This window comes from Perognathus longimembris, chromosome 17 (genome assembly GCF_023159225.1).
Source record: "Perognathus longimembris pacificus isolate PPM17 chromosome 17, ASM2315922v1, whole genome shotgun sequence".
Taxonomy (NCBI): Eukaryota; Metazoa; Chordata; class Mammalia; order Rodentia; family Heteromyidae; genus Perognathus; species Perognathus longimembris.
This window is the reverse complement of record NC_063177.1, coordinates 44388842-44410598: the sequence shown is the minus strand read 5'-3', so window position 1 is coordinate 44410598 and position 21757 is coordinate 44388842. Positions and strand designations below refer to the sequence as shown.

The 21757-nt window shown below is 40.5% G+C and overlaps 1 protein-coding gene across 1 annotated transcript; it reads left to right on the top strand.

Moving 5' to 3' along the window:
• The first annotated feature begins 163 nt into the window (after nt 1-163).
• Nucleotides 164-18964, top strand: Ccdc47 (coiled-coil domain containing 47). The gene is made up of 13 exons (XM_048364984.1): nt 164-345; nt 5318-5598; nt 6580-6687; nt 7095-7269; nt 7577-7698; nt 7922-7987; nt 11021-11122; nt 11549-11659; nt 13859-13944; nt 15928-15986; nt 16253-16362; nt 16578-16745; nt 18395-18964. The coding sequence occupies exons 2-13, from the start codon at nt 5335-5337 to the stop codon at nt 18473-18475; spliced, it is 1452 nt and encodes a 483-aa protein (XP_048220941.1). The 5' UTR covers nt 164-345; nt 5318-5334; the 3' UTR covers nt 18476-18964.
• Nucleotides 18965-21757: the final 2793 nt, after the last annotated feature.

The window sequence follows — 21757 nt, the reverse complement described above, 5'->3', positions numbered from 1 at the left end:
CATAGGCCACCACACTCCGGCAGAGGGGCGGGGATTATGTCATTTTTTTCCCGGCAGCCCCATTTTGCGTCATCGGGGCGGGGCGGGAGGAGGTCTCGCGCTGTCTCGGAGGCTATGTCCCGCCCCCACGTCGCACGCAGGCGCGAACGGGGCCGCACGCATTCTACGTAACGGACGACGGAGACTACGTGAAGAGTGGGGCGGCGTGACTGAGCTACCTTCTCCGGCTGAGTCTCTCAAAGCGTCGCGGCCCTTAAAACCTTGGCGACCGTGAAGGCGGTGGCCTGGCTGGGTGGAGGTGGCCGCGGCCTGAGCGCCGGGCCCGGCTTGTAGCCTCGGGCTTAGGTGAGTAGGTTAGTCAGGGGCCGGACCAGGCCGAGCAGTGACTTAAGTTGTGTGGCCTATCGCCGCGTCCCGTTTCTTGCCTGACTGACCCTTAAGTCGGGTGGGTGGTGACATACTTCCATTACGACTTATCTTCCCGACTTGAGAAACAAACAAACAAAAAAAAAAAAAAACACCTCTGTCCACTTTTTACTCTCCCTTTATTTTTCTTTTGTCTTCCTAAGATTGGGGTGATTTTAGTAGTTTTCGGGATCTCTTCAGAGCCGAGTGAATGGCAACCGGGCAGGAATTGCAGGCAATTTCCAATGTGAACAGAAAGAACGGAGCGTAGAAAATCAGATGAAGGGATTTCTCCCCGGTGGAGAGACGGGTGTTTGGTTACAGCCAACTACTTCTTGTAGTTAGCCTTCCCTGCTGGTTCCTAACATATGTTTTTAATCAGTTCTCGTTAGGAGGCAGAGAAATGTCTGCGTGATTTCTAGACAGCTTCGTGGCTTGCCAAGAGCCCACTCTCAAACGACAGCAAGGAATGATGGTTGTACTTGCCCTTTTTTTTTTTTTTTTTAAAGTCCCAAGTTAGTGGCTGAGACATTACTGGGTGATCTTGCAGCAAGTATTCAGATTAGACATGCTAGTGTTCGGGGGCCCCCACCTTGGTTCTGTGTTCTCATTTCCCATTTCAGGAGTCTTAGAGGCCTGGCGACCTGGCAGGGACTTGTGCATTTGAGAAGTGGGTTGACAGGTGCTGCAGAGATTTATGAGTGGAGAACCAATGCACAAGTGGCTTTGGATAATTTTAACCTAATTAACCTTGAAGGCAGCATGATTAGTGCTGAGTTGTCTTAGGAATTTCTCCTATGGGATGAACATTCCAAGTAGAAACTGCTTGCAATGATCAGACCCTTTAGCACTCCTCAAATGAGGTTGAGTGTGGCAAGAAATTACTTCTCCTTGAGAAGACTTAAGCCTGAGTTGTGAAAAAGGCAACACTAAAAGCAAGCTTTTTTGTTGTTGTTGCTTGTTTTGTTCTTTTGCCAGTCCTGGGGCTCACTGAGCACTGTCCCTGGCTGCTTTTTCACTCAAGGCTAGGCACTCTGCCACTTGAGCCACAGCGCCACTTGTGGCTTTTTCTGTGTATGTGTTACTGAGGAATCCAACCCAGGGCTTCATGCATGTATAAAGACAAAGTCTCCATTTATGTCCAGGCCAGCCTAGGCTAAGATACTCCTACTTATGCTTCCCTGTGTCTCTGAAGATGACTAGCACCAAGTGCTATGCCCAAACATTGGTTGAGAGAGAATCTTCAAAAATTCTTTTGCCTGGGTTAGTCTTGAATGGAAATCTGCCTCCCAATTAGATAGGATTATATAGATTTGAGCTACCTCACCCAGATTCTGCCTGCTTAATTGTTCTTTATCTCAAGGGTAACTTTGTCCATCTATTCATTTAAGAAAATTTGGAATCACTACTGATCTTCCCTTCTAGTGTTACCTATATCTGGTTATTTTGACAAGTATAATTCCTAAATATCTGTCAAATCAGCTTTAATACGGGTTTTATCTATGTCAACTACTTTGTATTTTTTTCTTATTCAATTGTACTTCTTCAGTTCATCTATGATAGTGCAATTCCCCTATTTAAAATCCTCTTTCTTCTACCTATCCAAACTTCTTTTTTTTTTTTTTTCAAGTAAAAAGATGGATTTATTGGGGAAGTAAAAAGTATACTGACTGGCCAGGGTCGCAGCCCAGACTTGGGAGCTGGGACTGCGCTATCCAAACTTTTTTTTTTTTTTTTTTTCCTTTGGCCAGACCTGGGCCTTGGACTCAGGGCCTGAGCACTGTCCCTGGCTTCCTTTTTGCTCAAGGCTAGCACTCTGCCACTTGAGCCACAGCGCCACTTCTGGCTGTTTTCTGTATATGTGGTGCTGGGGAATTGAACCCAGGGCCTCATGTATACGAGGCAAGCTCTCTCGCCACTAGGCCATATCCCCAGCCCCTACCCATGCTGGTCTTCGCAGCTCCATTTCCCCTACTTTGATATTTCAGATTGAAATGTGTTGTTTTAAACTTACCTCCTTGGCGCAGGAACCAAAGTTTTATATATTTTCAAAAATGTGTGTGTGTGTGTACGTGCCTGTCCTAGAGCTTGAACTCAGGGCCTTGGCACTGTCCCTGAGCGTTCATGCTCAAGGTTAGTGCGCTACCACTTTAGCCACACCTCTGCTTCCTAGTTTTTCGTGGTTAATTAAAAGAGTCTTGGATTTGTCTAGCTAGGCTGGCTTCTAACCAGTCTCCATGTATCTCAGCTTCTTGAGTAGATAGGGCTATAGGTATGAGCCATGGGCCTGGCATGAAGCTTTTTTTATTTTTTCATGTGCATTTGTTTCTAAAAACAGCCTTCTATCTTCATTTGTAACAATTTTTAATTGGCAGAAACTATATTTGTTGTTTATATATATCTAACAAAACTGTAGCACCTATCTTTAAGCTAAATTCTGTGCAACTTTGTATCAGAAATTGTATTTTGTTTACCTGGGCATAGTATAAGTACTATGTTAATGTGTTTAGTGATAATAATGTTGATATAGTAAGATTATTTGATGAAAAGCAGTAAAAGTCAAAAGTTTTTATTGCACCATTTGATTAGCCCGGCTATTGGATTCTTTTTTCTTTCTTTTTTTTTTTTTTTTTTGCCAGTCCTGGGCCTTGGACTCAGGGCCTGACCACTGTCCCTGGCCTCTTTTTGCTCAAGGCTAGCACTCTACCACTTGAGCCACAGCGCCACTTCTGGCCGTTTTCTATATATGTGGTGCTGGGGAATCGAACCCAGGGCTTCATGTATATGAGGCAAGCACTCTTGCCACTAGGCCGTATCCCCAGCCCGGCTATTGGATTCTTATGTAACGAAAGTTGAATTTTACCAAGACTATGGTGGTTTTAAGGACATGAAAGGAGTTTAGGATAATATTATGAATCCTCATCAGGTGGCAATTATTTGGAATGTGATGGCTTTGGGAATCAAAGAAAACAAGATTTTGATGGCTGATTAAACTTCAAAGGCAATTTTTTTTTTGCGGGGGGGGGGGGGGGTGGGCCAGTCCTGGGCCTTGGACTCAGGGCCTGAGCATTGTCCCTGGCTTCTTTTTGCTCAAGGCTAGCACTCTGCCACTTGAGCCACAGCGCCACTTCTGGCCATTTTCTGTATATGTGGTGCTGGGGAATCGAACCCAGGGCCTCATGTATATGAGGCAGGCACTCTTGCCACTAGGCCATATCCCCAGCCCCCAAAGGCAATTTTTTTAAGTGAGAAATTAGATACATTGTTTTCAACAAAACTGGAAAGATGAGATTGTTATTAAACTTAAAATAAGAAAATTCAGGTAACTTTTAGTTGACTGATAGGCAAGGGTCAGCAGACTTTCGCACTAAGACATAGCTTATGAACGGTTTTTACCTTTTTTGGTAGGAGGTCAGTACTGAAATTTGCACTCAGAGTTTCCACTTGTTTGGCATACTTTTTACCACTTGTGCCATTTTTGGTTTAGTTATTTTTTACGTAGGGTCTCCTGTTTGTGTCCAGGACCAGCCTAGATCATGATCCTCCTACATATGCCTCCTCTATAGCTGGGGTAGAAGGCATGTATTAACTGTGTACTGTATGTATGTATAATACAGTTCATACATGTTAATACATGTTATACATACACTTAATATACGGATTAATGTGTAACTTCTCCTGGGCTAGCCTTGAATCTCCCTATCTTTGCCTCCAAAGTAACTTGGATTATAGGCAAGAGCCACCATACCAGACCTAATTTTTTTTTTTTACATTTTTAAAGGGTCATCTATTTTTTGTGGAAAAAATGATTATCTCCTCCTCAGAGACTAAAATAGTTATGACTATAGCATTCAGAAAAAGATAAATTGTAGGACATCAAAATGGACATTTGTTTTTTTGGTGTGTTTTTTTTTTGGTGTTGTTTTTTTGATAACTGATGATGAAGGTTAGGTTTTAGATGAGAGAAGTGATTACATTATTCTAAGTGACAATATGTTTTTCTCATAGGTATAGTTTCATTATGTTTGTTAGTTCACAAACTTCCTCAAATGTTGGAATATCTAGTGTTCTTGAGAGGTTGTTAAATACTGATAGAGTTCTCTCATATATTCTGGAAACAGTTTGCTAAAAGTAGTATAAAGCTACAGCCACCAGCTTATATTGGATAAACTGCTTAAGAAATGGCTGAAAACAGGTTTCTGAAGGAAAAGGCTGAGGTCAAATCACAATTCTGTCATTTGGTAATTACATTGCATCCCTGGGCCATTACATTGCATCCCTGGGCCTCGTTTTCCTTATCTGTGTTTTAAGTGTGTCCTTTTGATGATGGTAGTAATATATGGGAAAAGATGTGCATTCAAGGGACACTCACACATCCAAGACTGTGGGTACACTTGTACATGCATGTGTGTGCACCCCCACACACACACCAATCTGAGAATCAATAGGCTTTTTTTTTCTTCTTCTGGGGATCAAAGCAAGACCCTTGTCAGGCAAATGCTGTATGAGAGCTCTAGCACTGAATTGCATCCCTAGCTCTGAATGGCTTTTTTTTTTGTTCGTGGATTATTTTTATAACCACTTACACAGAAAGAGTTGCCTTTTTTGCTTCGTTATACCACTTTTTCAGTTCTCTCAGGCACTTACAAATGCTTACTGAAAAGAAGTAAAAATGCGTATGGAATACTCAGTGTAAGTGGAAAGAGAATTTTACAGAATTCAACCTAAAGAAATTAAAATGAAGCTGAGTGCTGGTGGCTCACACCTGTAATCCTAGCTACTCAGGAGGCTGAGATCTGAGGATTGCAGTTCAAAGCCAGCCGGGGCAGGAAAGTCTGTGAGACTTTTTTTTTCCCCCTGAATAATTATTTATTGTCAAAGTGATGTACAGGCTCTCTCTCTCTTTTTTAAGCTTATTTTTAAGGTGCAATGAAAGCTCTCCATGCTTTCTGTGTTGCCCTTTTGGTGTTTGGGAGTGTCTCTGAAGCAAAATTCAATGATTTTGAGGATGAGGAAGACATAGTGGAGTATGATGATAATGACTTCGCTGAATTTGAGGATGTCATGGAAGATTCCGTCACAGAATCTCCTCAAAGGGTGATAACCACTGAAGATGATGAAGATGAGACCACTGTGGAGTTGGAAGGACAGGATGAAAACCAAGAAGGTGATTTTGAAGATGCAGATACTCAGGTAGAATTCGTTCTTTATTGATATCTTGAGAGGTTTAAAGGATGGGAAAATATGTAATTAGCAGTTTCTCCCAAACATTAGAAGTAAGATTCAGTTAATAGAGAGACCTTTACTTTCTCTGGAATCTTCATATTTTCATAGTAGGTGGAGCTTTTATGAATGTCTAGTGATATGTTCCCCTCTTTTGCCTTAATGAAGTGAAGAATTCTGTGTTTGTCCTGTAGCATTCCTGGATGGGAGGAATAGATAATGTATATGGGTATTAAATTGTGTCACTTAAGACTTTGGGTTAAAAAGTATGGTGAGTCACCCTTTTAGTGTTTTGAGGTTTTGTTTCAGCCTTATTAAAGTATAAGTGACAGGCTGGGAATGTAACTTAGTGGCAGAGTGCTTGCCTAGCGTGCATGGTACCCTGGGATCCATTCCTCAGTACCTCACAAACAGAAAAAGCTGGAAGTGGCACTGTGGCTCAAGTGGAAGAGTGCTAGCCTTGAGCAAAGGAAGCTCAGGGACAGTGCTCAGGTGCTGAGTTCAAGCCCAAGGACTTAAAATAAATAAATAAAGTATAAATATTGTTTCTGTTTGTTTTTGAGATAAGACCAGAAGCATAATGTTTTAATATGTTTATACATTGTGAAGTGACTACCCTGATCAAGCTAATTAGCATAGTGATCACCTCACATTATTTTTTTGTATGTGTAGTAAGAATACTTAATGTCTATTCTTTTAGCAAATTTCTAATATACAGCATTTTATTAAGCTGTCATCACTATTTGTACTGCATATTAATAGGTCTCTTGAGCACATTCAGCTTATACTTTAAAATTTGGACCCTTTGGTATTTTGTTAAAAGCATGTAATATTTCTGTGTTCTGCACTTGGGGCTTGCAAATTCTGTTTTCTTCTATGTGTAGCCACAAAATGAGACAACTGCTGGGATGGTATTTCTTGAGGAAAACAAATTATACTTCATTTTTGTAGGAGGGAGATTCGGAGAGTGAGCCATATGATGATGAAGAATTTGAAGGTTATGAAGATAAACCAGATACTACTTCTAGCAAAAATAAAGACCCAATAACAATTGTTGATGTACGTATATAGAATTCTAACCAACAGAATACCTTGCAGTCCTTAATCTCAAATATAGTTGGTACCACAGAGCTGATGTTGATGTGATAGTGTAAATTAGAAAGAACCCCCCCCCCCAAAAAAAAATAGGCATCAATTCTTCTGAAAAAACATCCATAGCTAGAGAAGCAACTTCAGTGTTTTATTCTAGCCCTTCTATTTTTATTTAACCAAAAAATAAGAAGCAGATAACATTGGACATATTTGGGATGGGACTCAGAATAAGAATGTGTAAGTTTAATATATAAGGCAAAGTATTGAGTGACAGTTATATAAAGTATCCACTTTGAGTTTTCTCATTTTTCATCTCATTAAACCTCATCATTCAGCCTCAACCAACATGAAATGGAATAATGTTGCTTCTTTAGGTTCCTGCACACCTTCAGAACAGTTGGGAGAGTTATTATCTAGAAATTTTGATGGTGACTGGTCTGCTTGCTTATATCATGAACTATATCATTGGAAAGAATAAAAACAGCCGCCTCGCTCAGGCCTGGTTTAACACTCATAGAGAACTTTTGGAGAGCAACTTTACCTTAGTGGGTAAGTTAGGCCAGTATGTGTCCAACTGCCTGGTTGGCAGGTGAGTATATGACTGCTCCATGAACTGCTAAAGATAATTATTTTTATTTCCTTCAAGGATTCCATTTTTGTTTAGGTTTTATATGCTGAGTAGAATACATTGATGTAATAATTACCTCCAATAATAATCCCTGTCCAGAAGCGATTCTGCAAGATACTAAAGTATTGGTCCCCCAAAGATACGATCATTTGGGAATCAGAATAGAAAAAGGTGTGATGATTAGGCCCCAAATTTTCAGTGAATTACATTAAGTGGTTTTACTTCTAGGTGATGATGGAACTAATAAAGAAGCCACAAGTACAGGAAAGTTGAACCAAGAGAACGAGCACATCTATAACCTGTGGTGTTCAGGTCGTGTGTGCTGTGAGGGCATGCTTATCCAGTTGAGGGTAAGTAGAGAGAGACCTCTGGTCCAATGTGTGTCTTCCTTGATTCTTTTTCCAGATGTGATTCCTAACTTAAATTCAGTCAGTGCCATACCCCTTCCTGTTGGATTTTAAAATGAAGTATCTAAAATACTGCTGACAAATTATTGTTGAGGATCTTTGAGGCCTTTTCTTCTTAGTAAGTAGACATTGCAATGAAATGAACTCATATCTTTCAATTTTGCAGTTCCTCAAGCGACAAGACTTACTGAATGTCCTGGCCCGGATGATGAGGCCAGTGAGTGATCAAGTGGTATGTATTCTTGTTGGTTTCTGTGTACAAAATGAATTCTCTCCTTAGAGTTTATCCCATGTCTTCTATTTTGTTTGGACTCTCTGGCCACTTGTATTCCTTGCCAGAACATTGACCCTTTTCTATTTAGACTGACCATCATTCATCTTCTCAGTGTGCAAAGGTCAGGAGGCCTTTGTGTACTTTTTGGTGGGAAGGAGATAAACTTATCAGCTGTCTTAGCCTGGATAGAGGGAAGATGGTTTGTGTTAGTATCCAGTTTTGCTCCTTGCATATGCTTTATCTTTGGCAAAAAGGTTCCTTCTCTAATATTTTGGGGGTTCAAATGATTTTTTTTTTTTGTCAGTTGTGGGGCTTGAACTCAGGGTCTGGGTGCTGTCACTGAGCTTTTTTTGCTTAAGGCTGCCACTTGGAGCCACAGCGCCACTTCTGGTTTTCTAGATGTTTTTTTTTTTTTTTAGAGTAACTGGAAATAAAAGTCTCAGGGAATTTCCTGTCCAGCTGGCTTTGAACCTCAATCCTCAGGTCTCAGCCTCCTGAGTAGCTAGGATTACAGGTGTGAGCCAGTAATGCCCAGCATAATTTATTATGTGTTTGTGCCTATACTGGGGCTTGAACTAAGGGCCGTCTGCTGTCCCTTACATTTTTTACTTAAGGTTTGTGCTCTACCAGTTGAGGCACACCGTCCAGCCTATTGATAGTTAATTAGAGATTAAGAGCACCCAGCTCCTAAAACGTTTAGAATTTCCTAAATGTCAAGAGTAGGTTTTATTCTTGTTAAGAAATCTGGTTCAGACTGGGAGTGTGGCTTAGTGGTAGAGTGCTTGCCTAGCACGCATGGAACCCTGGATTTGATTCCTCACTACCACATAAACAGAAAAGGCCAGGCCTGGGGATATGGCCTAGTGGCAAGAGTGCTTGCCTTGTATACATGAGGCCCTGGGTTCAATTCCCCAGCACCACATATACAGAAAACGGCCAGAAGTGGCGCTGTGGCTCAAGTGGTAGAGAGCTAGCCTTGAGCAAAAAGAAGCCAGGGACAGTTCTCAGGCCCTGAGTCCAAGCCCCAGGACTGGCAAAAAAAAACAACAAAAAACAGAAAAGGCCAGAAGTGGCACTGTGTTGTGGCTCCAGTGGTGGAGTGCTAGCCTTGAGCAAAAGCAGCTCAGGGATAGTCCCCAGTCCCTGAGTTCAAGCCCCAATATCAGCACCAAAAAATAAAGTCAATTTTTAGCTCTGTGCCAAGAACTTGCAATGGAAATTGATTTGTTTAAAGCTATACCATGTAGTATAAAATTTGGTGTTTGTACTTGAGTACTGGATGAACCTATGATATTATTCTGGTGTTTATTTGTTGTAGTACTAGTGTTTGAATTCAGACTTGAAATTGGTAGGCAGTTGCTCTACCACTTGAGCTATACCCCTCAGCCCTTTTCACTTAGGCTATTTTTGAAATAAGGTCTCATTTTCTGTTGGGGCCAGCCCAGACTGGCCTCCTCTTCACTCTTCCCACTGTCACTAAGTTGAAAAGGCTGCACAACCCCATGTTCAGCTTTTTCTGTTTAGATGGAGTCTCAGACTTTTTGCCTCAGCTGGCCTTGAACTTCCATCTTCCCAATCTAAGCCTCTCAAGTGGCTAGAATTGCAGGCATGAACAATCATGATAGCTAGTATTCTGGGTTTGTTGTTTTTTTATAACAAGTCATTACAAATTTAGCTCTTTAAAACAATATCCATTTTTTTGGTCTCAGTTTCTGTAGGTAAGTAATCCTTCCTGGGTTAGGTGAGTTCCCTTGTTTTCGTTTTGTTTTTGTTTTTGTTTTGGCCAGTCCTAGGCCTTGGACTCAGGGCCTGAGCACTGTCCCTGGCTTCTTTTTGTTCAAGGCTAGCACTCTACCACTTGAGCCACAGCGCCACTTTGGGCCATTTTCTGTATATGTGGTGCTGAGGTATCGAACCCACGGCTTCATGTATAGGATGCAAGCACTCTTGCTGCTAGGCCATATTCCCAGCCCTTGAGTCCTCTTTTTAGAGCCTTAGGAGGTTGAAATCAAAGTACCAGCGAAAACTAGGAATTTCTTCTTTGGGTCTTCTCATGGTCGTTTAGGCTGTTGGTAGGACTGTTTCTCACGATTTTAAAGTCCCTATTTTCTTGCTATCTGCCAGTTGGAAACTACCCTCACCTTCCGGAGGCTACCCTTAGGTCCTTATGACTTGTCCCACTTCCATAAGTCCTTTTACTCTGTAGATTTTCTTCTTCAAGTAGGGCCTAGACTGTCATAAAAACTTGCTTAGGTTGCATACGCAAGGCAGTGTCCTTTAGTTCATTCAGAGTCAGTCAAGTAAGGACCTTATTGTCGCTGACTACCGCAACCAGGGCAAGACAGTAATGGACAAACTGTGCTCAAGAACTGAGATTTGGGGGGCACCAGGGGACCTGAGGCTATTCCTGTTATCAGATCCCAACATCTCATTAACAAGAGTTTTTATTGGGTTCAGTACAGGGGGAAGAGTGACTACAGATAAGTGCAGAGACTAGGGAGGGTTTCAATCTATCTTGTGGTTACAACCATTAATGAGGTATAATTTGTATACGTAGAAATGATTGACTTCCTTATCGTTAGGGAGAAGAATGGAGCAATAAAACATTCCATCCATAAAACAGACATCCATCTTATCTCTAAGACCGTAATTAAGCTTTAGTGTCCAAACAGATCTAATTTAAACACACTTGGGATAGTAACTCTTACCTCTATCAGCCTCAACCAATGGTTGGCCTCTCTTGGCCCTGGCATTTGGAGCACTTTGAGCTGGCATTCCACGCTCTTTAACCCTTTCAGGTGTCACAGCAAGGCATCCAAGGCCTTCTCACCTTCTGCCTTATGACATTATTGTGAGGATGGTACACCATCTTGTTCTTAAATCCTACTCAAGGGAATCTTGTGCATACAATGATCATTGGGGGCCATTTACAAACCTACCTACCATAGAACTCAATTGGTAAATTTTGTCATCTTTGTTTTCTCTTTAAAGCAAATAAAAGTAACCATGAATGATGAAGATATGGATACCTATGTGTTTGCTGTTGGCACACGAAAAGCTTTGGTACGACTGCAGAAAGAGATGCAGGATCTGGTATGTCAAGGTGTTTCAGTTCAAATATGTGTAGAGGGGTTGGGAATGTGGCTTAGCTGTAGAGAGCTTGCCTTGCATCCATGAAGCCCTGGGTTCAATTCCTCAGCACCACATAACAGAAAAGGCTGGAAGTGGTGCTGTGGCTCAAGTGGTGGAGTGCTAGCTTTGAGCAAAAAGGAAGCCAGGAACACTGCTCAGGCCCTGAGTCCAAGCCCCAGGATTGGCAAAAAATAAAATAAAACAGATATGTGTAGAAACTACCATTTTATTACATGATGTAACTTATTAGCGAAAGACAATCGTATCTAGCAAATGTTGCTTAGCACCACTTTGATGCAGGTCAGTACATGTTATTTCAAGTAAAAGGAGATTTGTGCATAATAAAATGTCATGCCATCTCTTATTCTTAATTTCTTCTTTCTCTAGAGTGAGTTTTGCAGTGATAAGCCTAAGTCTGGAGCAAAGTATGGACTGCCAGACTCTTTGGCCATTCTATCAGAGATGGGAGAAGTCACAGAAGGAATGATGGATACAAAGGTAAATGTAATTAAAACAAGAAAAAGTTGCATACAGGTTTAGGGATGTAGCTCAGTGGTAGAGTGTTTGCTTAGCATCCAGAAGGCCTGGATTTAATCTCCAGCACCACAAAAAAAGTTGCTTAAAATAACCATGTGCCGTAGCTCATTCCTGTAATCACAGCTACTTAGAGTTAGAGATCAGGAGGATCAGTTTGAAGCCAGTGTGAGCAAAACGAAAGATCCCTACTTCAACAGAAAAGGTCAAGCATAGTGGTGTGCACCTGGAGTCCCAACTACATGGAAGGCAAAAGTAGGAGGATTGCAATACTGAGCTGGCTTGGCTAAAAACAAGACCCTGTGTGAAATCCTAAAACAAAGAGACATCCTGAGTTCAAACCCAGTATAGCCAGTAATAATAATCCTACAGAATAAAAGACTGACATTTAAGTCCTGCACACTGGTGCATGTTTGTAATCCATGCTACACCAGTAGTTAAGACTGGAGGATTACAAGTTTGAAGCCAATATAGGAAATTCAGAGAATCTTTATCTGAAAAAACAAATAGGTACCAGTCACTCAGGCTTGTAATCCTAGCTATTCAGGAGCGTAGCTACTCAAGAGGCTTAGATCCAAGGATCAAGTTTAGAGGCTAATCCAGGTAGAAAAGTCTTTGAGAATCTTACCTCCATTTAGTAGCAAAAAGTTAGAACTGGAGCTATGTATGGCTCAAGTGGTAGAGTGTTGGCTATGAACCAAAACCCTGAGAATACAAGACCCTGAGCTCAAGCTTTAGCACTAGCATCCCCGCCCCCGCCCCCCGGCCAAAAAAAATCTGAAATTATTTTAGTTTTCTGTTGTTGTGGTTTTGATTTGTCTGCAAGGGAAGAATGAATAAACTGCAATTTGAATTTAGGACCCTCATCTTTGTAGGCACATACTCTGCTATTCAAGCTGTGCCTCCTGGCCCTTTTTGCTTTCGTTTATTTTTCAGATAGAATCTTAAGTTTCTGCTGGGAGCTAGCCCCACACTATAATCCTGCTACCTTCACCTTTCACCTATTTGGGATTAGCACACCCACTTTGTTCTTTGAGATCAGTTCTGGCTTTTTACCTGGCTTGTCTCACACTCCTGATTCTCCCACTTGTCACCCAGTAGCTTATAGGCATAAATTAATCTTGCTCGGCCCTTTTGTTTGTTTTTGAGAGAAAATCTTGCCATATAGTTCCACTAGTCTGAAACTTCCAGTCCTCAAAATCGTTCTCTCTCAGAACCTGCAATGCTGAGATTAACAGCTTCTTAGCTATGATTTTATGCTCAGTCTCTCATTGATTCAGGATTTTTTATTTTTTTGGTGCAGGTCCTGGGGCTTGAATTTGGAGCCTGAATTCAGCCCTGAGCTTTTTGCTCAAGGCTAGTACTCTGCCACTTGAGCCACAGCACCACTTCTGACTTTTCTTTTTCTTTTTTTTTTTTTTTTTTTTTTGCCAGTCCTTGTGCTTGGACTCAGGACCTGATCACTGTACATAGCTTCTTTTTCCTCACTCTACCTCTTGAGCCACAGCGCCATTTCCGGCCTTTTCTGTTTATGCAGTGCTGAGGAATCGAACCCAGGGCTTCATGCATACTAGGCAAGCACTCTGCCACTAAGCCATATTCCCAGCCCCACTTCTGACTTTTTCAATTGGAGAAAAGAATCTCATGGACTTTCTGCCTGGGCTGGTCATACTGTGATTGTCAGATCTCAGTCTCCTGAGTAGCTACGATTACAGGCATGAGCTACTGGCACCTGGCATCAAGAATTGTTTGAAGACGTTTTTCCAGCTGTTCAATAAGAAGGATACTAGTTTGAATTTTTAAAAAAAAAATTTTTTGCCAGTCCTGGGCCTTGAACTCAGGGCCTGAGCACTGTCCCTGGCTTCTTTTTGCTCAAGGCTAGCACTCTGCCACTTGAGCCACAGCGCCACTTCTGGCCATTTTCTCTATATGTGGTGCTGGGGAATTGAACCCAGGGCTTCATGTATGGGAGGCAAGCACTCTTGCCACTAGGCCATATTCCCAGCCCCCTAGTTTGATTTCAGATCCCTTATTTAAATGTAATTTTTCAACATTTTTATCTGAATGTCATTCTGCAAAAGTAAGGAGGGAAAAAGGGTGAATGTCGTTAGGAAAAAAGGGAAATGCATCAACTCTACTTAAAAAAATCTTTCTTTTTTCCAGATGGTTCACTTTCTTACACACTATGCTGACAAGATTGAATCCGTTCATTTTTCAGACCAGTTCTCTGGTCCAAAAATTATGCAAGAGTACGTATGAGAGAAAAGTATTGAAATTTATTTTCCCCACTAGCTCTGTGTTGATTTAGCACAAGATGCTTCTGCTGACCACATAAGTGAAGGAAATTGGTGGTGGTCTCCATGCTTTCCTTTGTTTTGACTGTGTGCATCATGAATGGTCATTGTATGCTTCCAGAAGACAAACAGGCTTGTATGTATCACTGCATGTCTATCACGTGCATAGTAGGGTGAATGAGAACTTCACAGGATGGCTCACACTAGGAAAGCGCAACTTCTAGCCCCCTTTCCCCTTTTAAAAATATTCAGTCTGTTTATGTATAACTCGTTTTTTTTTACAAATGTGTGTATTTATAGCTTATAGTGTATAACCTTTCTGGCTTAACTCTAATTAGGATATTTCCCAGCATATTATTAGTACTTTCTAGCCTCATATTAATGCTTTTTCAGTAATATATATTCAGGGCATGGATTTGTTCTTTAAATTTACAGTCTATTTCAGGGGAGTGTTATTAAATTTACTTTTGATATAGAACTGGTTATGACCTAAATTGTTAGTTACAGGTGACTTATAGTTGTATAGTTGACTACAGTTCTGGAAGCCCTGTGTTCATTCCTCAGCACCGACAACAGCAAGACAAAAATCCACTCTAGACTTTAGTTGTATGTTAAGAATTACTCTTATCCCTACTGTCTGGATGGTATTACATCATTCCTGCCTTGCTTAACTTGGTAACAACACTAGAGACAAAGTATCCCATTATAGTAGTGACCTTTTTTTCCTTTTCACTTTATTTTCTCTTTGGTGGGTTTGAACTCAGTTCCTTGTGCATGTTAGGCTGGGACTCTTCTATTTGAACCATGCCACCAGCCCTGTTTTTGCTGGTTATTTTGGGTTGAACCTTGAACCAAAGTCCTTCTACTCTCACCCTTACATATGTAACAAGCATTACATATGTGAGCCACCAGCACCAAGCTTTTTTTGTTGGAAGGAGAGATGGGTGATTACAGAGATTACAAAGGAATCTAATTTATTGTTCCTCCAAATCCATGAAGGGTTAGGGGAATTGGCTCAAGGATTACCCCCAACTTTAGATACCAGATAAGCAAAATCTCAGGATGCTTAACTTAACATCCCTAATATAAAATGGTGTACAAAGAAGGGTTGTGTATAATCTATGAATATCCTCCTTCTATACTTTAAGCCATCGGTGGTTACTTATAATACTTGATACAAGGTAAATACTAAATCAATAGTTTTTCTGTATTGTTTGGGGAAAAAAGACAAAAACATTATCTGTACTATACATGTTCATAATAGATGTAGGCTTTTTTCTCTGATATTTTCTAATCATAGTTGGTTTGGCAGATGCAGAACATGTCAATATGAATAGTCAAATGTATGATACAATAAATTATCCTTAAGTTTATTTTGAACCTAACCCCCAAATGAAATGTTTTAGTCATGGAAGATAGCATAGGAGTTGAAAATAAAACAATCCGTCGAAATGAGCACAATTGTTAAAATATAGGCCTTGGTTGGATGTGGTAGGGCCTGCCTGTAGTCTCAGCTGTTTGGAAAAGGTGAGACAGGAGCGTCAAAGTTCAGTGGCAGCCCTGGCAAAGTTAGCACAAGACTCTACCTGAAAAATGAACTAAAAGCAAATGAGCGGAGGCATAGCTCAATTGGTAAAACAAGGCCCTGATTATAATCCCCAGAAACAGGCATACACGTGTATCCATGGGCCTCATACTTAAAAATAGCGGCTCGTTTCTGGCTTTCCAGGTGAGATGGCATATATTCTGCCTGCTGGAGACATCACTAGAGGTGTTCAAGTATAGAATTAAGGTCCTTAAGTCTCCTATAGGTGCTGAGATTGTATTTGATTGAGGAAGCCAAGGCACACATACTGATTATTTGAGTGAGTTGGGTGACTTGTATGCATGAAAAATGTCATATATATTCCCTCTTAATAGATTTTTTTTTCATGACAGGGAAGGTCAGCCTTTAAAGCTACCTGACACTAAGAGGACACTATTGTTTACATTTAATGGTAAGTGCCCTAGATCCTGTGTTGTTCTTAGTTTTCTGTGAAATGATCTAAAGGAGGGTATAGTTTCTTAACTATAAAACTACATTAAAACCTCACACCTTGTTGATTTCTGGGTATCTTCAAGGAGATAGCCTTTTATTATGTCTTTCTTACTACATTTTAACTGAGAACTTGGAAAAAAAATCTGTTAACATTTTTTTTTAATTTGCAATCTAGAAGTATTAATGCTGCCCTGAACTCAGTAGGAGAATGGCTTTGTTTTTCAGTGCCTGGCTCAGGTAACACTTACCCAAAGGATATGGAGGCTTTGCTACCCCTCATGAACATGGTGATTTATTCTATTGATAAAGCCAAAAAGTTCCGACTCAACAGAGAGGTAAGCCTTTATCACTCAAAGCCTTTATCACAGACTAGTACCTTTTATTGTAGGTTTTTTTCCCCTCAGTGGGGAGCAGCTATCAAGGATTGAGTCTTTGCTAGGTGACTCCACAGTACCAGATGGGAGTGGTTTTGTGAGAGAATGCTAAGTGAAATTTTCTCCCGTTGGATAGCAATGGCTGTCTTATGAAAGACTTTGTTTCTTGGGAAAAGGGCAAACAAAAAGCAGATAAGAATCGTGCTCGAGTGGAAGAGAACTTCTTGAAGCTGACGCATGTGCAGAGACAGGAAGCTGCACAGTCTAGGCGTGAGGAGAAGAAAAGAGCAGAGAAGGAGCGAATCATGAATGAGGAAGATCCCGAGAAACAGCGCAGGCTGGAGGTAAGACAGACCCCTCATCGTTGGGATGGAACGTAAAGTTTATCTTACCACTAGGACTGTGTACCATCTTAGCTGTTAAGGTGATTCTACATAGGAATACATACAGCCTGAAAGTTTAATAATGGAATTTGAGATATTTTGTCATTTTTACTGAAAAGAGGAATAAATAATCTTTCCTGTTCAAACTATACTAGATTTTGCTTTGTGAACTAGAAAATGATCTAAATTACCTTCTTCTTCTAGAATGATCTCATTTCAAACCAAATATTTACTGTGATAGGAAAAAAACAGCTGGGTGTTGATGGCTCATGCCTGTAATCCTTGCTACTCAAGAGGCTGAGATCTAAGTACCACAATTTGAAGCCAGCTTGTGCAGGAAAGACTGAGATTCTTTTCTCCAGCTGTCCACCAAAAGAGATGGAAGTGGAGCTGTGGCTCAGGTGGTGGAGTGCTATCCTTGAATTTGGGGAAAAGCTGAGTTCAAGCCCCAGTACTCAAGGTTGATCTACCTAGGTTGGCTTTAAACTTTGATTCTTAGATCTGAGCCTCCTAAGTAGCTAGGATTATAGACATGAGCCATTAGCACCCAGCCTGAGCATCCTATGAATGTAAACCATTTCTTTTCAGAACTACCACTTTCGTGGTATCTGATTTGGGAATCTTACAAGAAGGCCCAGTGAGCTAAAAAAGAGCCCCTAAAAAAGCTATAGTTATTTTCTAGCTTGAAGAGCTCCTTTTTTTTTTTTTTTTGCCAGTCCTGGGGCTTGAACTTGGCCTGAGTACTGTCCCTGGCTTCTTTTTTGCTCGATGCTAGCACTCTACCACTTGAGCCACAGTACCATTTCTGGCTTTTTCTATATATGTGGTGCTGAGGAATCAAACCCAGGGCTTCAAGTGTGTGAGGAAGCACTCTACCATTAGGCCATATTCCCAGCCTTTGAAGGGCTCTTTTATACAATGAGTTGGAACTCCCTGCCATTACTCATTTGTTTTATTTTCTATATATTTAATTTGAAGAAATAAGGAGACAATATGCACAGGAGTTAATTACCATGTTAAAAAAAATAACAATCATTCAAAGTCCTTTATCACTAAAGGTGACCACTGCTCACATTTTATATAGTTCTGCATCTGTCTATATATCTCTTTTCTTTTTTTTTTCCTTTGGCCAGTCCTGGGCCTTGGACTCAGGGCCTGAGCACTGTCCCTGGCTTCTTTTTGCTCAAGGCTAGCACTCTGCCACTTGAGCCACAGCGCCACTTCTCGCCTTTTTCTATATATGTGGTGCCGGGGAATTGAACCCAGGGCTTCATGTATACGAGGCGAGTACTTTACCACTAGGCCATATTCCCAGCCCCTACATCTCTTTTCTTAATGTAGATCATCTTATAAAGTGCCCTCCAGTTTAAAAAAAAAAAAAGTTTATTCCCAAATACTGGCAATTGTTGTTTAAGTTTGGGTTTTTTTCTTTTTATTAGAGTATATTAATTGTAAAAAGAGGTTTCATTGTGATATTTGCAAACATGAATATAATGTGTTTTAAACCCACCCCCTCTATTACTGTTTCATATTCTCCCCTCCCTGTTTTGAACATGTGCTTAGAGCCTAGTTTGGATTCTCTCTCTTCTCTCTTCCCCTTCTCCTTTCAGGAAGCTGCTTTGAGGCGAGAGCAAAAGAAATTGGAGAAGAAGCAAATGAAAATGAAACAAATCAAAGTCAAAGCGATGTAAAAATCACCCCTAGAGATCTGAGTGCTAATGCTACCCTAAGCTCAGAGTTCATAGGAAACAAAACAAAAAAAAAAAGAGAGAGACCATTTCTTATCTTAAAATTCACATGCTCTTGGCAACTGAGAAATCCTTATTTCATCAACTATTGTACTCTTGGTTTGGAGTTCTTCAGAGGTTGTAAACACATTGAAAGGGCTCTGTTTCAGTAATTTTCTTCAGGCTAATCAAATTATTTTGATTATTTTATAAAAGGAATGATATATAAATATATGTAGTTTTAACATATTTTTTAAATTATAAATGAATTATCAGTGCTTTTAGTACTTTGATGTTTGAAAAACTATCATGAAATTTGTAGGTAGCTAATTAGGTATTACTTTGTGTTTAAACTGGGCAGTTGAAAAAGCTATGGAGGCTGACTCTAAACCAAGATTTTGCAAATAACTATTGGAATTACACAATAAACATTGCTTGGTGTTTTCTCCTGTGTCTACATGAAACGTGTGAAAAAGTAAAATTTAGAACACTGTGTAATAATGAAATTTCAGGAATTCAAAACATAACGCAGTATATGCTTTAGAGGAGGGGTATGCTGATGACAGTGTTATAGGAAATCTGGGTAATTTTTAGGATACTTACACATAAGTAGAAAATTCTAAGGATAGGTAATATAGAAGCAGAGTTTTCTCCTTACCAGACACTATGAGCTGATGTCAGTGTGAATGCTGAACATTAAGTGATTGTATGTTTATTTTTCTTGAGTAACAAATGCATGAACAATTAACACCTACTTCACTGAGGTCAGATCAGCAGTCAGGTCATTGGTCTCTGTGAGGTCAGAAGTATTTTTCTTCTTAATTGCTATAGCCTACTGAATGTTCATGAGGGGCTCTAATCTGTATGGCTGTGTATCTTTGCTTCTCCCAACTCTGCTTTTTTATTTCTTCTGCAGTTGAGGCTGGGTATTTTCTTTCAAAGAAATAGCCATGGATATGCATAAATGTGATTTTTAAAAATGAGCTTTCCAGGGGCTGGGGATATGGCCTAGTGGCAAGAGTGCCTGCCTCATATACCTGAGGCCCTGGGTTCGATTCCCCAGCACCACATATACAGAAAATGGCCAGAAGTGGCGCTGTGGCTCAAGTGGCAGAGTGCTAGCCTTGAGCAAAAAAGAAGCCAGGGACAGTGCTCAGGCCCTGAGTCCAAGCTCCAGGACTGGCCAAAAAAAAAAATGAGCTTTCCTAAACTTTTGGGAGTTTTTCCTTTTGAGGGAGAAACACTTGGGGGAAAGACCCATATATCTGCACAAGCATTCGGCTTGTTCAGATTTCTGCATTTTATAAATGCTTCTTACTAAGAAAGCATTTTTTTTTTAAAGTTACTGCTTATACCAGGTAATTTTTGTGGGGATGGGAAAGGGTTGGGTTTTTGATGGGAGTGGGGTGGTGGGTTTAATTGATTGTTTATGTGCAGGTCTGTTCTGAGGCAATAACAGTGAGTTGCTGTGGAAACAGCATAAGCTGCTGCCCTTGTAATTGCATGGGAACATGTCACCTGAGTGTCCTCTGAGTTCATACACAAGTGTGTAAACTGGGGTATGCAGATGTAGTGTTTTTAATAGCTCACAGGTCTAAGTTATTAAAATGACAACACAAAATAAAATTCCTTTAATGCTATATAATAATTTTAGAATTAATCTTGTTTTACAAACCTTTAAAATAAAAGATAATATGCTTAGCTATCTTTTGAGTAATATAAACTTTCTTAAAGTCCCACACATTTGGACCATGGCAGCTAATTTTGTAATTTAAGCATTCATATGAACTACCTATGGACATATATTAAACTGATTAACAAAATCTCAGAGTGTCGCCTGGACTTTTATGGAGTTGTTCTACAACAGAATACACCCATAGGAAAGTTCTTTCCGATCAGTAAAAAATAGCACTGGAATGTTTTCCTTCAAAAAAGTTTATCTTGAATTTCCCTTCGTTGTTACCACTTATCACTTTAGGGTGCTTTATATTCTTAGACACCGCCTCCCCCTCCATATGTTCTGTTTTGCTTTACTTGTTTTGAGAGTCTACTGCATAGCCTAAGCTGGCCTCAAACTCCCAATCCCTCTGACTCAGCCTCCTATGTTTGGATATAGTGGTGTGCGCCACTATACCTGGCTCCATGTTATTGATGAGCTCCTTCCTGTGCTGCTATCAGTCATCTTCCTGTTGCTGTGACAGAGTGCCTGGAGTAACTAATTTAAGTCCAAGTAGTAAAGCTGTACTTTGGTTCATGATTTCAGTTTTGAATCTTTGTTTGGCCCTGTCCTTTTGAGCCCATAGCAAGGTAGAACATTGATGATGGGAGCTGTTGGTGAAGCAAAGTTGCCTACCACATAGTAGCTAGGAAGGAGATGGAGAGAGAGGATAGATTGGAGAAACCACCAAGCCCTCAAGTCTACCTTGCCTGAGCACTTAGCAATGCTAACATAAGCAATGGACTACAAGACAAATACGTGGCTTTCAGTACCAGCAAAACTTAAATGGCTAATCTTTTTACTTTGAGCAAGTCAGTATCTGAGTCCACTTGCTCATCCTTCTATAAAATAATTTTCAAACTCACAGGTAGTTTAAAATCAAGAGGTAATATAAATTGTATCATCTAGGACTGTTGGCCTTAAATGCTATGCTTTTCCTTTACTCTTAATTTTCTTTATCCCAATGGAAAACAAGCTGATGTAAATTCTGTAAATTTATCTGCCAGAATCATCAGGGTATTTTGGAGGAAGACAGGAATTGCTTATGGTTCTAGCTTTTCTAGCAATAAAGGAAACCCATAGCTCTCAAGTACATGTGGGAAGAAACCCAGGTACTTTTCCTACTGTTTTTTGTTGTTTTCAGTTTTGTTTTGTTTTTTGGCCAGTTGTAGGGCTTAAACTCAGGGCCTGGGTCCTGTCCTAAGCCTGTTTGTGCCTACAGCTAGCATTCCACCATTTGAGCCACAGCACCATTTCTGGCTTTTGCTGATTGGTTTATTGCAGTCACAGACTTTTCATCTAGGGCTAGCTTCAAACTGATCCTCAGATCTCAGCCTCCTGAGTAGATAGGATTATAGGTCTGAGCCACTGGCACCTTGCCTTTTTTTTGTTTTTTCTAATGCTGTTGTCTTTAACAGTGCTGGGGATCAAACCAAGGGCCTCAAGCATGCTAGGCAAGCACTAGACCTTTGACCTATGTCTTTCTCCTGATGTCACACTGGCACCCCATGACATTTCTCTATGCCATT

What these genes read in the sequence shown, in the direction of transcription:
- Ccdc47 (XM_048364984.1), top strand. Translation starts at nt 5,335, where the DNA reads ATGAAAGCTCTCCATGCTTTCTGTGTTGCCCTTTTGGTGTTTGGGAGT. An exon ending in GCATGCTTATCCAGTTGAGG is followed by an intron (nt 7,699 to 7,921) that starts GTAAGTAGAGAG and finishes TCAATTTTGCAG; the next exon opens with TTCCTCAAGCGACAAGACTT. An exon ending in AAGGAATGATGGATACAAAG is followed by an intron (nt 11,660 to 13,858) that starts GTAAATGTAATT and finishes TCTTTTTTCCAG; the next exon opens with ATGGTTCACTTTCTTACACA.